Consider the following 16,306-nt stretch of genomic DNA (forward strand, 5'->3'; position numbering starts at 1 on the left):
GTGAGATCTGCAGCACACACGCGTCGGAGGAGCAACACTGACTGCTGTGGGGTGTGTGTGTAATTCTAAGGCAGGGGTAGCCGGATGTATGTCGTTTCAACGCATGCTTTTACCACGCATGCCTTTACAACGCGGGGATTACAACGCAAGTCGTAACAACGACTTGCATTGGGGGGCGCTGGATAGTGAAATAGTTTAATTTTCTATTCCAACTCCAGTCCCCGTGGATAGTAGGGAAGGTGTTGGATAGAAAATTAAACTATTTCCTATCCAACAGCGCCCGCCAGCGAAAGTCGTTGTAACGACTTTCGTTGTAATTCCTGCGTTGTAATGGTAGTGCGGGGTAAAAGTTTCGTTGTAAACGATGTTCCCCGGGGTAGCCATATCCCTTAGACACTTTAGCAGCTGAGTGCATTGTCTTTATCAGGCTGAAAATGAGCTTGACGACCTGGTTGTAGTACAGGGCAGCAGCAGCTATCTGGATACTGAGAAACTCACATTCCAAGGGTCAGAGTTATCAAACTCTTTGATGCTGTGCAGAGCAGTCACACTTGCTTCATGGTGCAAGAGTGCCTGCGTTGAAGGTAGGATTGTTTTTGTGAAGGAGGGGACACCTTTGTTGGTGTTATCTGTTTGTAAGTTTGCTGCAGAATGGAACACACGTGGAAAGAGGAAATAATGAGGAAAAATAACGATATTTGTTCTTATTGTGCCTGCAACGGAAAGCTGTACACATTCGAAGCATTCCCGGGTTTACCCGGCTTGGTATATTGAAGAATGAACCACAATCCCTGGGTGGATGCGTTGAAACATCCATGCTCGGCACAAGGAACGCCTCCCTAGGGCAGAGTAGAGCAAGACAGTGACTTGCATCACTCCGGATTTACCAAGCAGTGCAGGGCCATGCAAGGTGGCCTTACGTTCCTTGGTGAATCTGACTTAAGGATTCCTCTGCCCTTGCAACACCATGCATAATGCAATGAAATCCAACTGTAGATCTGGCCTCAAGGATCCTTGAGTCCATTTTGCAAACACTCTGGTCATTCTAAATCTTAGTTTTGGTTTAGTTTGCCTCCGACCCTGCACAGAACGCCATTGCTTTTTTGCCTAGGTTTTTGTTATACAAATACCACATCATCAGGGTATATTTGGTGAATGGGACATGATTTCTACTTTGAATTTGATGGAACCGAGCTCACAGAAGATATTCCGGCGGATTCTAAGAAAAAAAGGGAAATGACTTAGCTTGGAAATCATTTAGTTTGAAAGAAAGGATCAGAAATCAAGAAGATTGGTAGAGTGGGATAAATAACTCATATTAGAAAAATGAGTTTATCTCACCAGGTATCATTACTTTTCCGGAGAAGCTGTGGCAAGTGTTCTGCTCCCCGGTGCACTGAACTTCTCCAGTCGGTATGCAGGAGTCCGAGGACTGGTCGGTAAAACACTCGTCACATTTATAGCCATTGGGGGTCCTATCCAGAGCAGGCACTGAAATAACACAGAACAGAAATTGAGAAGCCTAATGTGTTCAGAAATGGGGTGCTAAGTCATGGCTACATTCTCCCACCCTAACAACAGTAGCATTAAACACCACACTTTGTATGAAAATAAAACAAATGTTATGTTCAACTCATGATGCACAGAATGTATTGACTTAATTGTTGCCCGTAATAGAATTGTTTTCCATTGACTGCTGTAGAATAGAGTGTGTTTTGGTATCTCCCTGGACCTGTACATTGTGTCCCTCATTTACCAGAGTCCAGCACCGCCGCAGCGTATCTCATCGTGACTCTCTGCTGGCACAGGCCTCCGTCCATCACCACCCCCTTTTGTACCGCTTTTGGCCACCATAATTGTGGCAGGGTATGCTCAGACGTGAGTCCCTTGCTCACTTTGCCACTGGATTCAAGCAAGCCGGGCTGACGACGGCTGAAATGCCAGAAACCGGTCCTCGAAGCTTGTTTCCGGTCCAGGGAAGGCATGGCTTGGCAGTTCGGGCTGGACTGTTCCCATGAGGCACAGGGTCAGACTGATTTGCATATAGCCATGTCTGAACTGGGGTGGCAGAGTGGGCTAAAGAACGGTGATGGATTAAACCCAGATCTTTTGACTGGGGGTGAGTGTTTGATTGATTCAGATGCTCCGTCCATCACCACCCCCTTTTGTACCGGCACAGGCCTCTCAATCATATCTATGAGGCGCGGCTCTGCATGACCCTCTGGGGGCACAGGCCTCTCAATCATATCTATGAGGCCTGGCTTTGCATGACCCTCTGGGGGCACAGGCCTCTCAATCATATCTATGAGGTGTGGCTCTGCATGACTCTCTGGTGGCACAGGCCTCTCAATCATATCTATGAGGCCTGGCTCTGCATGACCCTCTGGGGGCACAGGCCTCTCAATCATATCTATGAGGCCTGGCTCTGCATGACCCTCTGGGGGCACAGGCCTCTCAATCATATCTATGAGGCCTGGCTTTGCATGACCCTCTGGGGGCACAGGCCTCTCAATCATATCTATGAGGCCTGGCTTTGCATGACCCTCTGGGGGCACAGGCCTCTCAATCATATCTATGAGGCCTGGCTCTGCATGACTCTCTGGTGGCACAGGCCTCTCAATCATATCTATGAGGCCTGGCTCTGCATGACTCTCTGGTGGCACAGGCCTCTCAATCATATCTATGAGGCCTGGCTTTGCATGACTCTCTGGTGGCACAGGCCTCTCAATCATATCTATGAGGCCTGGCTCTGCATGACTCTCTGGTGGCACAGGCCTCTCAATCATATCTATGAGACCTGGCTCTGCATGACTCTCTGGTGGCACAGGCCTCTCAATCATATCTATGAGGCGTGGCTCTGCATGACTCTCTGGTGGCACAGGCCTCTCAATCATATCTATGAGGCCTGGCTCTGCATGACTCTCTGGTGGCACAGGCCTCTCAATCATATCTATGAGGCCTGGCTCTGCATGACTCTCTGGTGGCACAGGCCTCTCAATCATATCTATGAGGCCTGGCTCTGCATGACTCTCTGGTGGCACAGGCCTCTCAATCATATCTATGAGGCCTGGCTCTGCATGACTCTCTGGTGGCGCAGGCCTCTCAATCATATCTATGAGGCCTGGCTCTGCATGACTCTCTGGTGGCACAGGCCTCTCAATCATATCTATGAGGCCTGGCTCTGCATGACTCTCTGGTGGAACAGGCCTCTCAATCATATCTATGAGGTGTGGCTCTGCATGACTCTCTGGTGGCACAGGCCTCTCTATCATATCTATGAGGCATGGCTCTGCATGACTCTCTGGTGGCACAGGCCTCTCAATCATATCTATGAGGCCTGGCTCTGCATGACTCTCTGGTGGCACAGGCCTCTCAATCATATCTATGAGGCCTGGCTCTGCATGACTCTCTGGTGGCACAGTCCTCTCAATCATATCTATGAGGCGTGGCTTTGCATGACCCTCTGGGGGCATAGGCCTCTCAATCATATCTATGAGGCCTGGCTCTGCATGACTCTCTGGTGGCACAGGCCTCTCAATCATATCTATGAGGCGTGGCTCTGCATGGCTCTCTGGTGGCACAGGCCTCTCAATCATATCTATGAGGCCTGGCTTTGCATGACCCTCTGGGGGCACAGGCCTCTCAATCATATCTATGAGGCCTGGCTCTGCATGACTCTCTGGTGGCACAGGCCTCTCAATCATATCTATGAGGCGTGGCTCTGCATGGCTCTCTGGTGGCACAGGCCTCTCAATCATATCTATGAGGCCTGGCTCTGCATGACTCTCTGGTGGCACGGGCCTCTCAATCATATCTATGAGGCCTGGCTCTGCATGACTCTCTGGTGGCACAGGCCTCTCAATCATATCTATGAGGCCTGGCTCTGCATGACTCTCTGGTGGCACAGGCCTCTCAATCATCACAGGCCTCTCAATCATATCTATGAGGCCTGGCTCTGCATGACTCTCTGGTGGCACAGGCCTCTCAATCATATCTATGAGGCCTGGCTCTACATGACTCTCTGGTGGCACAGGCCTCTCAATCATATCTATGAGGCCTGGCTTTGCATGACCCTCTGGGGGCACAGGCCTCTCAATCATATCTATGAGGCCTGGCTCTGCATGACTCTCTGGTGGCACAGGCCTCTCAATCATATCTATGAGGCCTGGCTCTGCATGACTCTCTGGTGGCACAGGCCTCTCAATCATATCTATGAGGCCTGGCTTTGCATGACTCTCTGGTGGCACATGCCTCTCAATCATATCTATGAGGCTTGGCTCTGCATGACTCTCTGGTGGCACAGGCCTCTCAATCACATCTATGAGGCCTGGCTCTGCATGACTCTCTGGTGGCACAGTCCTCTCAATCATATCTATGAGGCGTGGCTTTGCATGACCCTCTGGGGGCATAGGCCTCTCAATCATATCTATGAGGCCTGGCTCTGCATGACTCTCTGGTGGCACAAGCCTCTCAATCATATCTATGAGGCCTGGCTCTGCATGACTCTCTGGTGGCACAGGCCTCTCAATCATATCTATGAGGCCTGGCTCTGCATGACTGTCTGGTGGCACAGGCCTCTCAATCATATCTATGAGGCCTGGCTCTGCATGACTCTCTGGTGGCACAGGCCTCTCAATCATATCTATGAGGCCTGGCTCTGCATGACTCTCTGGTGGCACAGGCCTCTCAATCATATCTATGAGGCGTGGCTCTGCATGACTCTCTGGTGGCCCAGGCCTCACAATTATATCTATGAGGCGTGGCTTTGCATGGCTCTCTGGTGGCACAGGCCTCTCAATCATATCTATGAGGCCTGGCTCTGCATGACTCTCTGGTGGCACAGGCCTCTCAATCATATCTATAAGGCCTGGCTCTTGAAGGACTGGACTTTTAACAGTACCAGCGGTGCCAGGGAACAACACCTATAACCTTCATGGGATACCTGTTTCGGCGCACAAATTACAGAGACACGGGATACTTCCTTCGGCGTCAAAGATCAGCGTTTATTACTGCAGGGAGGCAAAAGTCACAAGAAGTACAACAGTGTGTAGGTTCTGAGAGTCTGCTTCAAATTGTATATGTAGGTCGCTCTCTTTTATACAGAATGTTGCCATTGCATAACATGTGGACAAAAGATTACAATCCGGTTCCCACAGTAGACTTCAAAAGGGTCGCTTTCATGTGTTCAGAATCCCGGAACATAATTACAATAGCCATGCCGGTTCCCAACTGTAAAAGTACATCTTCCCACCATTAGGCACACCCATTAGAGTTGTAAATACCAAAGAAGAAGAGACAAGAGCAGCTGCAAGGAAGTCAGACACGTGTAGAGAAAAGAGTGTGGGGGTAATATCGGAAGCATGATCGTAGGATCAAAGAGTTGGATCCCATCTCCTGCACGGCTGTCACAATAGGCCGGCACGGCCAGATTACCCTCAAGCTGAGCCATCTGCCTTTGCTGTGTCATTCCTCCGGCCATAAAGACGCATGAAAGGAATATGCGTCTTCCGCAAGGCTTGGGAACTAGAGGGTCAAGGGGCGAACAGTTACCTGCTCGCTGACTACGTGAGGGCAAGAAACAAAATGGATGCCGTATCTAAAATGGAACCCGAGGGTTCAGATGAAGAACACGTAATATTAGACGAACCCTGGCAGGTAGTGTAGCGAAAATTCGCACACTTGCCGAACTCGTCATTTGCGGTTCGTAGATACCAAACTTGTCCATATTCGGCAATGCCCAGAACATCGTAATAATTTTTACGGAACCTCAGACGGTCCTTTTGCCCTCATGTAGGCAAGCACTAGTCGGAATCATAATCGATTTCGATACTTATCAGATCATTCAGATGTTGTTGATACATTATTCTATCCTTCAATGCCTCTTTGGTGACAACGGGCTGTCTTATACACGTCGTAGCACAAAGGCTACATAAGGCAGGACCACATTGCACACAAAGACAACATGAGAACAGAAATGTCACAACAACCCCTATGATCATCAGAATCTTCCAACCCCAAGTCGATATCAGACCCCAAAACCATCCTAGAAGCGTCCAATTTCCTTCGTCCACGTGTATGGACTCCGAAATTTTGTGCAACTTAGAGATGGCTTGATAAACCGTTGGAGCGTTATCAGGTATGAATATGCAGCAGCTCGAATGGATGACTTTACAAACCCCACCTCTATCTGCTAGAACGATATCTAGAACCATACGGTTCTGCAACGTCATTAGTCTATCCGCCTGGAGTTCGGCTGTCAAATTACCAAGGGCATTTGCAGTTATGTTGGCAGTTGATTCTACTACACGAGTTAACTGTCTCAGGTTCCTGCTATTAACCATTGGTCCCCAGAACGGTAGAAAACCCTTAAAGAAGTCTCCAGCTTCTTGTCCGGAAGTATCTTCTTTGCTAATCACACCTCTTACAATTCTATTTCTGTGATAATCAGAGGCCACAGTGAAAGTGGGAGGCAAAAGATTCGCAATATAGCAGGTACCCGAGAAGTCATGAGGTAACCACGTATAGGCTCGATCATAACATACAAAGTAAGTACCCTTGGCAGGCAGGAAGACAGGGGAAGAGAGCGTCGGTAAGACATACGTCTCGGTACAAGCACTCTCCCCAAACTGAGCTCTCGGATTTCGACCAAGACCTTTCAAGCAGAAATTACCAAGGTGAGGTACAATCCATATCGGTGGCGAGCTTTTAAGCTGCCTCTCACCCACTGATAAGCTGTACTCAGCTTCACTCAGTTCCTTATATGCTCGCACCTCGTCCTCTGGGATGAGCGATGCGTCAAAAATATCTCTATCTAAGTCTGCAATAGCTCTCGCCAGAGTCTTGTGGTACGGGCCAGGACCAGAGTTTGCTGAGCGTGGTTCTCGATGGGGGTAGGAATCTAGTGCGCTACGGAACATAGTTTGTAATGCTCGAGCTGACCCTTGTGCACTATAAGGCAGAACTAAGTACGGAATACCTTTATCCATGGTATGTGGCATTAACCCACACACCCAACAATTGGTAGTGTTTACCACTAACTGATGCTGATGCAGGAGTTGGATAAAAGAGTTGTTTCTGAATTCTGCACGTCTGATTTGTTCGTGTTGAGGCAGAGGATAAAAGGAATGTGGAGAAACAGTAGAAACGAAATATTGATCATGAGATGGAAGAGTAGGTGTAGCAGAAGACAATAAGAACTGAGACCCATAATATATTCCTCCTACCAATAGCATAGATATGGTGAGAAACAGTATGATTACTTGTGAGAAAACCCATTTTGTATGACATATTTTCCGCAATGTAGATCTTTGCGCCAACATTTCTTCTCTTTTCGACAGCTCAGACAATGATGATTCCATCCCCTAACGACCGTCCGCGACGTTCTTGACGCACTTCGTTCTGAGTAGCGGTTATCAATTCCCAGGAGTTCCCAGAAATTGATAATAGAAACCAACCTTGTGTCGATAGCTGCTAAACAGAAGGAAGTACCCGCACGGCCTTACGGTCAACCTGGATGGTAGGTTCTAACTAAATAATGTTCTTGGCTGTACGAAAAAAGAAAAAGATACACAATATATAATGTCCACTGTTTTTAGAGCAATGTAGAACCTATAAACAAAAAGATCTTTTTATTTATGGCTTGTTCGTGGACGAAGAAAATATCGGCTACTTCCAGGGCGAGTCTGATCTTCAAACAATGGATTGGACGGCAAAGGAGTGTTCAATTGTTCAGGCAATTGTTCAACAGTCGAATTTTCCAAGGTTGACGTGGAGGAAATTGTTTGAGAGGAGTCAGCAACGGTGTCAGATACAAGCCGAGCTTCGCTGAATGGAACGAAACGTGGTGGAGTGTCGGTCTCAGATGAAGAAAGACCTCTTCTCATCCAGGTGTCCGACGGCAGAGGAAGCGGGACTCGCTTCGTGTGGGTAGCATGTACCCAGTTCCGACGTCCGTGTAATCGAACCGCCGTCCTCGTAGCCAGCTGTACTTGAAACGGGCCCACAAATCTTGGTTCTAGGTTTCGTTTTCGTCCGTAGTTTCTAACAAGGACCCAGTCCCCTGGTTGAAGTCGATGACCAGGACCCTCTGTTTGTGACGGCAGAGACTCAAAGACCTGTTGATGAATCAAACTCAATTTAGCAGTCAGATCATAGAGATAATCAATCAACATAGGGTATTCAATTCTGTCAAATTCCTTTGGTCTTGGGACTCCCCATACATTAGCAGGACGGCCGAACACAATCTCATATGGGCTGAGCCCTACTCGAGAGTGTACAGTTGCCCTGGTCGACAGGAGAGCCAGAGGCAAAGCGTCGGGCCATGATAAACCAGTTGTTGCCTGAATTTTAGCCAATTTCAGTTTTAAAGTGCCATTATATCCTTCCACCAATCCTGCTGATTGTGGATGATTTGCACTATGAAATTTTTGTACAATCCCTAAACCGCGACACACACTCTTCATCACACTCCCAACAAACTCACTTCCGTTGTCCGACCATACGACCCGAGGCATTCCGTAGCGGGGAAAATACTCTTTGAGCAAAATTTTTGCCGTGGATAAGGCCGTATTATCCTTAAGGGGGTAGGCCTCAATCCACCTAGAGAATGCACACACCACAACCAACACATACTTCAAGTTATTACATCGGTCCATGTGGATAAAGTCCAACTGAATAACTTCGAAAGGGTACGTAGGAGGGGCAAAATGGCCAGGTGGAGTGGGGGTGCCTTTACCAGGATTGTGCATCAAACACACCATACAATTCTTAACCACTCTCTCGGCGCACTTAGTAATCCCATCATTCTTCCATACATGAGACAACAACTTGCATATACCTTTCGTGTTGATGTGCGCCATACCATGAGCCATTGTAACAACAGCGAGCACATATGCATCCGGTAACATCCATCTCTGCTTCTCTGATAAATCAATCCATTCTCATCCAATCTTCCCGTGCTCTCTCTCCATTTTGCCCTTTCCGTCTCAGTGGCTTCATTCTGTATTCCTTTCACACTTTCAAATGTGTCTTCACACATACCAGTCTCTGTTGGCCATCTCACTGAGCTCGTAACATACATTCTGTTTGTCAAATCTTTAGCCGTCTCTTTAGCCGTTTCATCCGCAAACGCATTACCACGACCCACATCGTCCGTTACTTTCTGACGTATACTGACTATCTGTAAACACATTCACCCGTTTATCTTTAGACAACACACACGCTCTTGTCAAGGCGACTAACTCGGCAGCCTGAGCTGATTTCTGACTTAATCTTGCGCTTTCTACAATCGTTTTCAATGTTACTACAGCATACGCAGTTGTCACATCACCGTTCGGCAACTTGAAACAAGAACCATCCACATACAAAGTACCATCGGGATCTGTCAATGGAGTATCTTTTAGGTCAATACGACCCTTAGTTTCCTCTTCAGTTCTGAGATAGCAGTCATGTACTGCTTCACCACTTAATTCAGTGTCGATCGGCAGCAATGTTGCTGGATTCAACACATTACATCGTTTTATCCGTATATGACTGGCCAGCAACGTCAACTCATATCCAGACAATCTTGCGCTTGTCAGATGTTGAGTTTTCGTTCGATTCAATAGAGTGTCAACTGCATGCGGAACCATTACCGTAAGCATATTATCCATGACTAGACCTGCGGACTGTCGAATGGACGCCGCAGCTGCCGCTGTTGCCCTTAAACAACTTGGCAAGGCTCTTGCTACTGGGTCTAAAGTCGAAGAAAAATAGGCGCATGGGCGTTGCTTGCCGCCAAAAGGTTGTGTCAGAACACTCAACGCACAACCATCCCTCTCGTGAACGTATAGTGTAAACGGCTTACTGTAGTCAGGAGTGCCCAACACAGGAGCCGAACACAACGCATCACGTAATTCCGAAAAACTTTTCTGACATTCTTCAGTCCAAGGTACTGGGGATGGGACATCCTTGCACGTAAGGGCTATCAGCTGCGAGAGATACCTAACTGATGCAAGATGGCACAAAACACAGGCCTAACATTCACCGAGGATGACGTCACTGAGATCCTCGATGACCCCACACTCTTGGCAGATTTTAACACAGCAACAACAGTAGCGCAAACTACAGATTGGGACACTCTCACTGAGAAAAAGCGTAACAGGATACGCACTATTTTGCATGGCGTTATCCTCGCACAATACCTGAGGACCAACACAGCGCCTAAAGGCTTACTGGTCACTAACGCTCCTAGAATATTCCTTGACGATGTCACCTTCAGGAAAGACTGGGCTCAGATAGCCTGGCATTGCACCAGGGACTGGCTCATCTTAATAATAAAAACTGCCAAACGCCTTTCAGACGCAGTGATGATAGAGATCCAGGCGACTGAGACCCATTTCAAAACCACTCTGACAGGATACAAGAAGAAATTGGAAGATCAAAATCGGGAGATGAACGATTACAAAGAATACCTAACCCAAACCAAGATAAAGAAATTCGAAAAGGATCTAAAAAACTTTAGCTATCTAAAAACCTATCCCTATGCTGATGACACGTATACTGCACCCACAAGAGGCCAGAACACGGACAGCTCAGGTGATACTAGTTCAATCTCTAGCGGCTCCAGTAATGGATCCTACAAAGCCAGAGGGAGAGGCCGTGGAGGTAAACAACAAGCACAACTATGGCAAGGCCCCCCGCAATTCCAAAACTTCGGGCCTCCGCCATTCGGCCCAATGCCTCCATATTATGGATATCCACCTTTATTTCCGCCTGGCCAGGTACCATACTACCAGAACAACCCAAATCAACGGTATCCTTTTTTAGGCCAAGGCCGCAGACCCCGCGGCAAGAGAAGGAATCCACCACAGCAAGTACAGTGGGCGCCTCAACCAGCACAGTGGTCCACAGAAGAGGACCCGGTCAGTGCCAACACCAGGAACAAAGCCAAAGAGCAAGCGGGCCCCAGCAAGTAGCCGAACCAACCAATACCGGCACCCTGGTATTCAACCTCGCCGACGTACCCCTCACCAATGAAGAAACCAATGTCCTGAATAAAGGACTGTCATTCGTCCCGACCATCAGACTAGATACTTTCAAACTCCATGTCGAGCTGGCCGAGTTTTTTAGAAAACTCAAGCTAAAAGCGTTCTTCGAAAACAAGGAGAAACCCCTTGACTCAGAAAACACTAATGAAACAGGGCTGAAACTTAAATCCAACTTCACTCCACCACCGGCTACCGTGCCAGTAGAGATCAGTACTTTCGAATTGGCAGTATACTCAGAAGTTGAGAAATTACAACCCAAAAACCATTTCAACAATCTGTCATTTCAGGAGAGGGAAATCATCAAAAAACTCCAAAATGACCCTACCCGCATCATCAAACCAGCAGATAAAGGTGGAGGGATAGTCATCATGAACAAGATCGACTACGACACCGAATGCCGCAGGCTATTAAGTGACACTCGTAACTATAAGAAATTACTGAGAGACCCATCCAAAGATCTACAGAAAAAAATCACAGAACTAGTACAGGAGGCTTCTGACGCGGAATACATCTCAAAACAAGAAGCTGAATATCTTAACACACGTGATGCAAAAGTACCTTACTTTTACATCATGCCCAAGGTGCACAAAGGGGTCACCCCACCTCCGGGCAGACCCATAGTGTCTGGGATAAAGTCCCTCCTAGAACCGCTATCGCGGTTCTGTGATCACTACCTCAACCCATTGGTTCAAAAAACTCCATCCTACGTCAAAGACACGAAGCACCTCCTTAACATCATTAAGGATGTCAGTTTCGATAGTGACAAGCACCTCCTGGTGGGATTAGACGTGGAGAGCTTATATACGAGCCTCCCTCAGGATGCCACACTGAAGGTACTCCATGATGTCTTGATGGAGATTGACTGGCAACATCGCACACCCCGTCATTTCATCTTGGATTGCGCCACGTTGGCATTAAAAGAGAATTATTTCCAATACGAGGACACATTCTTCTTACAAACGAATGGTACCTCGATGGGCAGTGTCTTTGCGCCGAGCGTGGCGGGGCTATACGTCCACCACTTTGAGCAGACAAACATCGAAGCCCCCACGAACCCCTACTCAGCAAATATAACAATCTGGCGTCGATACATTGACGATATCCTCATTGTCTGGGAAGGCAATGAGGAGACACTGAGAGATTTCCTCACCTGGATCAATAGTCTTGATCCCTTTCTGAAGTTCACCTGCACTAGCAGTTCTACTGAACTGGCGTTCCTGGACCGCAACATAAAAGCTGATCAGGGGGGTCTGACCACAACGACTCATTACAAACCAACTTCCAGGAACTCGTTGTTGCGTTTTGACAGTTTCCACCCCAGACCTTTGAGGGAGAATCTGCCATTTGGCCAGTTCCTCCGTATTCGCCGGAACTGCAGCAACCTCCATGACTTCAAACACCAGTCCAAAGCCTTGGTCCACAAGTTGGAAGATCGTGGCTACCCGTCCAGAATCATCACAAAATCCTGTAAACGAGCACGCAACCAGAATAGGGAGGCCCTTCTCGAGGCCGTGGTTAGACCACCAGAAACACCAACCATGACGTGTGTGACCACCTATAACACCGCCTCCAATCAGGTCTCCAGTATAATTCGCAAAAATTGGAAAATCATCAATTCAGGCACGAGGAACTGGGACCTCCCACGCTTCGCATACAAAAGGGCACAAAATCTGAAGGATCAGCTGGTCACTACGAGACCTAGAAAAACACACCAAAACAGCCAGACAATTTTAAACACCTGGGGCCTACCAGAACTAACAGGCCACCAACCGTGTTACAACTGTAGCGTCTGCCACCTGACTACCCCTTCAAAGACATTGTCGTTGGAAGTTGGGAAAACCTGGACACAACGACATTTCACAAACTGTAATTCATCTAACCTAGTATACCTAATCACCTGTCGCTGTGGCTTGAGATACGTTGGCATGACGACTAGGAAGGTCAGAACTAGGATGACTGAACACAGAAGCACCATGCGCTGTGGTAAAAACATCAGCAAACTGACCCAGCACTTCATCGTGCAAAATCACACCCCGAATGATTTCACCTGGACGGTGATCGAACAATTCGCACTTTCAAGTTGTGATGAGAAGACCCTGCTCACCAAAGAGCAACGCTGGATTTATCGCCTTTCTACCCATATAGAGGGGCTCAATGATTCCATCCCGTGGAATGCTCTGGCGAGATAAAAAACTCATATGTAAGATATTGGTCAGTATCCCTGTCTGCGCTCAGACTCGTGGTCTGTCCCTATTCTGTAATTGCCTCCTTGACCTATATATACCTTGTAATCCCTGTTGTTGCTTTTTAAATAATAAGGGACCCACTTGGGCCTTTTATTTTATTCTTTTCTTTTTCCTTCAGTTGCGCACGGACCCGCGCGCACTTGCCACTACCATTGCCAACCCAGTACCATGGCGCATGCGCGACTGCATAGCGCTCGCATTCACCTCTACCGCGCATGCGCTGGAAACCTCACATTGCGCATGCGCTAGGTGAAAACCGCTAGCTCCCAGCGCCTGCGCCCTAAACAGAAAACGCGACCGCGCCCTCTCCCCTCTCCAGGTGATAACAATCAAACCGGCTATTTAAGCCCTTACCCGACTCTGGCAAAGCTCACTCGGGACACTGGAGCAGGACGATAGGTCGCAGGAACCGCTGATCGGAAATACCGTGAGTAAGCTTGATCTCTGCACAACGCTCTGGGTAAGCAACAATTTCTCTCCACAGGTGATATCCTAACTGTAATCCTCTACAAATGTTTAGGGTCTCCTTTCCCTCCCTGCCAAGTGACCCATGAGGCTTTAACAGCAAGTAGCAAGTGTGAGGAATTATGTACTACACTTACCTGTACCTCACGCTATGCCTGTTTCGCTGTGTAGCCCACCACTGCCACTACGTTTAATAATTTACCGCCATAGTTCACTATAGCCATGGCACACTCATGGCTAAGTTCTTTGCCGCTCTAGGTCGCTCACGCACACCAGAAGCCGGCAATTGTTGTGTTTTGGTTAATACCATTCTCAATGACTCTCTTTGTATGTCTGTACTGTTTTGTGTTTTATGTACAGTAAAGCAGAGGGAATCCCCCTCTTACACGTACGGCACCTTAGCGAGTGCAACACTTTTTTACCATACACTTTCACTTAATATAGTTTATTTTCACTCACACATACTCATTTGGTCCTGAGGAAAGCCAGTTTTAATCAAAAGGCCTGGCTGAAACATGTAGACCACAAGGACGTAGGAGCCCCTAATATACTCCACAACGTCCACAGCCTTTTTATCTTGCTAACAGGGGCCCAGGTATTAAATTTACCTTTACCCTCGGGAACTGGGACCACCTGGATAGCTTTTAAACCTTTCACCTCCATTCTCACCAGCACTGCACACTCAGTAAGAATACCTGCTCCTCAGTAATCTGGAGTCGCAGCACACCCGGGACACATTCGGTGTCACTGTGGTGGGCCCGATGATGAAGCATGACACCAACTAGGTTGGTGTGTGAGGGCTTCATGTCCAAACCTAAGGGTTTGCCTACAGATATACCTTCTGAGTCTCCTCTAACACAACATAGCTAGTCCTATATTGATATCTCTATCAATGGTTTCGCCAACAATGAAAAATTTGGAATCCATTGTCTGCAGTAGGACGTAATACCTAAAAAGGCACGTACATCTCTCTGGGTTTTTGGCACAGTCATTCGGGAAATCGCTGCAATTCTCTCTGGGGTCAACCTTCTCCCTTCTCTTGACAATAAGTGACCTAAATAGGTAACTTCTTGACAACAATACTGTAGATTTGAAGGCGATACCTTGTGATGTAAGTCATGTAGATAATGCAATAATGATACTGTAGCCGTTTTGCAAATAGCTTCTGTATCAGCTGCCACTAAAAGATCGTCAACGTATTGAATCAAAGCTGCACCTTTAGGTAAAACAAAGGCATCAAGTTGACCTTTAAGTGCTTGGCTGTAGATTGACGGACTCTCACAGTAGCCCTGTGGAGCGCGTTTTAGCCTAAAACTGCGACCACCTAATGAGAATCCGAATAGGTCTCTGCTTTCCTCTGCAATCGGGATGCTAAAGAAAGCATTCTTTAGATCGATCACTGTGAACCAGGAGGCAGATGCCGGAATCATTGTTAGTAAGGCCGTAATGTCAGGGACCACAGGAAATTGTGGAACCACTATTTTATTAACCTCTCTCAAATCTATAACGAAGCGATACACAGGAGGTTTACTGGGGTCAGTTCGTTTCAGAATTGGCAATACAGGACTATTACACACGTTTCCACGAGTTTCTTCAACAACACCTTTTCCAATGAGATCATGAACGATTGCTAACAGCGCTCGTTCGCCCTCAAGAGAAATACGATATTGAGGTAAACGCGGTAATCGCGCATTTGGTTTCAATTGAATTACATAGGGTGGAATGTCTAACAGGCCCACATCATTGGGACCTGTGGCCCATAAGGACGCAGGGAGGGAACACAATTCCGGTGGGAATTTATCGACCGACAAATACATGGGAGAGATCACTCTCCGTCCCAATGTAAGCTCCACTCCTTCTGGGGAACAGTACAATGTTGCATATAGTCGTTTCAACAAATCCAGCCCCAAAAGATTCTCACCACAACCTGTAGATAGAATCAGTGGAGCCGTTAGCTCACGAGGTCCAATCATAAGGGGTAAAGGACTAGAGACTGGGTTACTAACAGGGGCGCCAGAGAATCCAACGGAAACGTTTGTTGAGCCAGACAAAGGTGCGCCAGGGAGTTTCGAATGCATGATGGAACTTTTCGTCGCACCAGTGTCTAACAGAAAAGGCTCAACTACACCCAATGTAGCCACTGCAACGTAAGGCCCACTCTGATCGACCGGAACTGACACTACTCCCTCTCTTTGTCGTTGGCTGTCCTAGTAATGGTCATTTGCAACAGTCTCATGCTCTACGTAATAATCATCCACATTATACTGTGCAGATCGAACTGACCCCATATTTCGCTGGTCAAAATAATTATTCGCATCCGATTGATTTTGATGACGATCAATCTGATTGTGGGATGAACCACGACCTCTACCACGTGGTGCCTGTTGAGGACCACCACCACGGTTTCCACGTGTCGACACACCATTTAGACGGTCCCGTAAGGCAAGACAATCATATTTTAGGTGTCCCTCTTTCCTACAATATGCGCACTGATTATACCCAAGTGAAGATCTGTAATCAAAGTTGTCAGAGCGCGGCTGTGTCCTATCGGGCTGTGCTCGTGGTCGA

At 47.6% G+C, this 16,306-nt stretch overlaps 1 protein-coding gene across 1 annotated transcript in view; it reads right to left on the bottom strand.

The window, feature by feature from the left end:
• LOC144767890 (phospholipase A2 inhibitor and Ly6/PLAUR domain-containing protein-like) overlaps positions 1 to 16,306 on the bottom strand; it is a 108,981-nt gene that overhangs the window by 27,173 nt on the left and 65,502 nt on the right. The window contains exon 4 of the mRNA XM_078651240.1: positions 1,342 to 1,491. Coding sequence (XP_078507366.1) covers positions 1,342 to 1,491 — 150 coding nt within the window. The remainder of the gene's footprint in view (positions 1 to 1,341; positions 1,492 to 16,306) is intronic.

The sequence above is a fragment of the Lissotriton helveticus genome, chromosome 7, assembly GCF_964261635.1.
Source record: "Lissotriton helveticus chromosome 7, aLisHel1.1, whole genome shotgun sequence".
Lineage (NCBI taxonomy): Eukaryota > Metazoa > Chordata > Amphibia > Caudata > Salamandridae > Lissotriton > Lissotriton helveticus.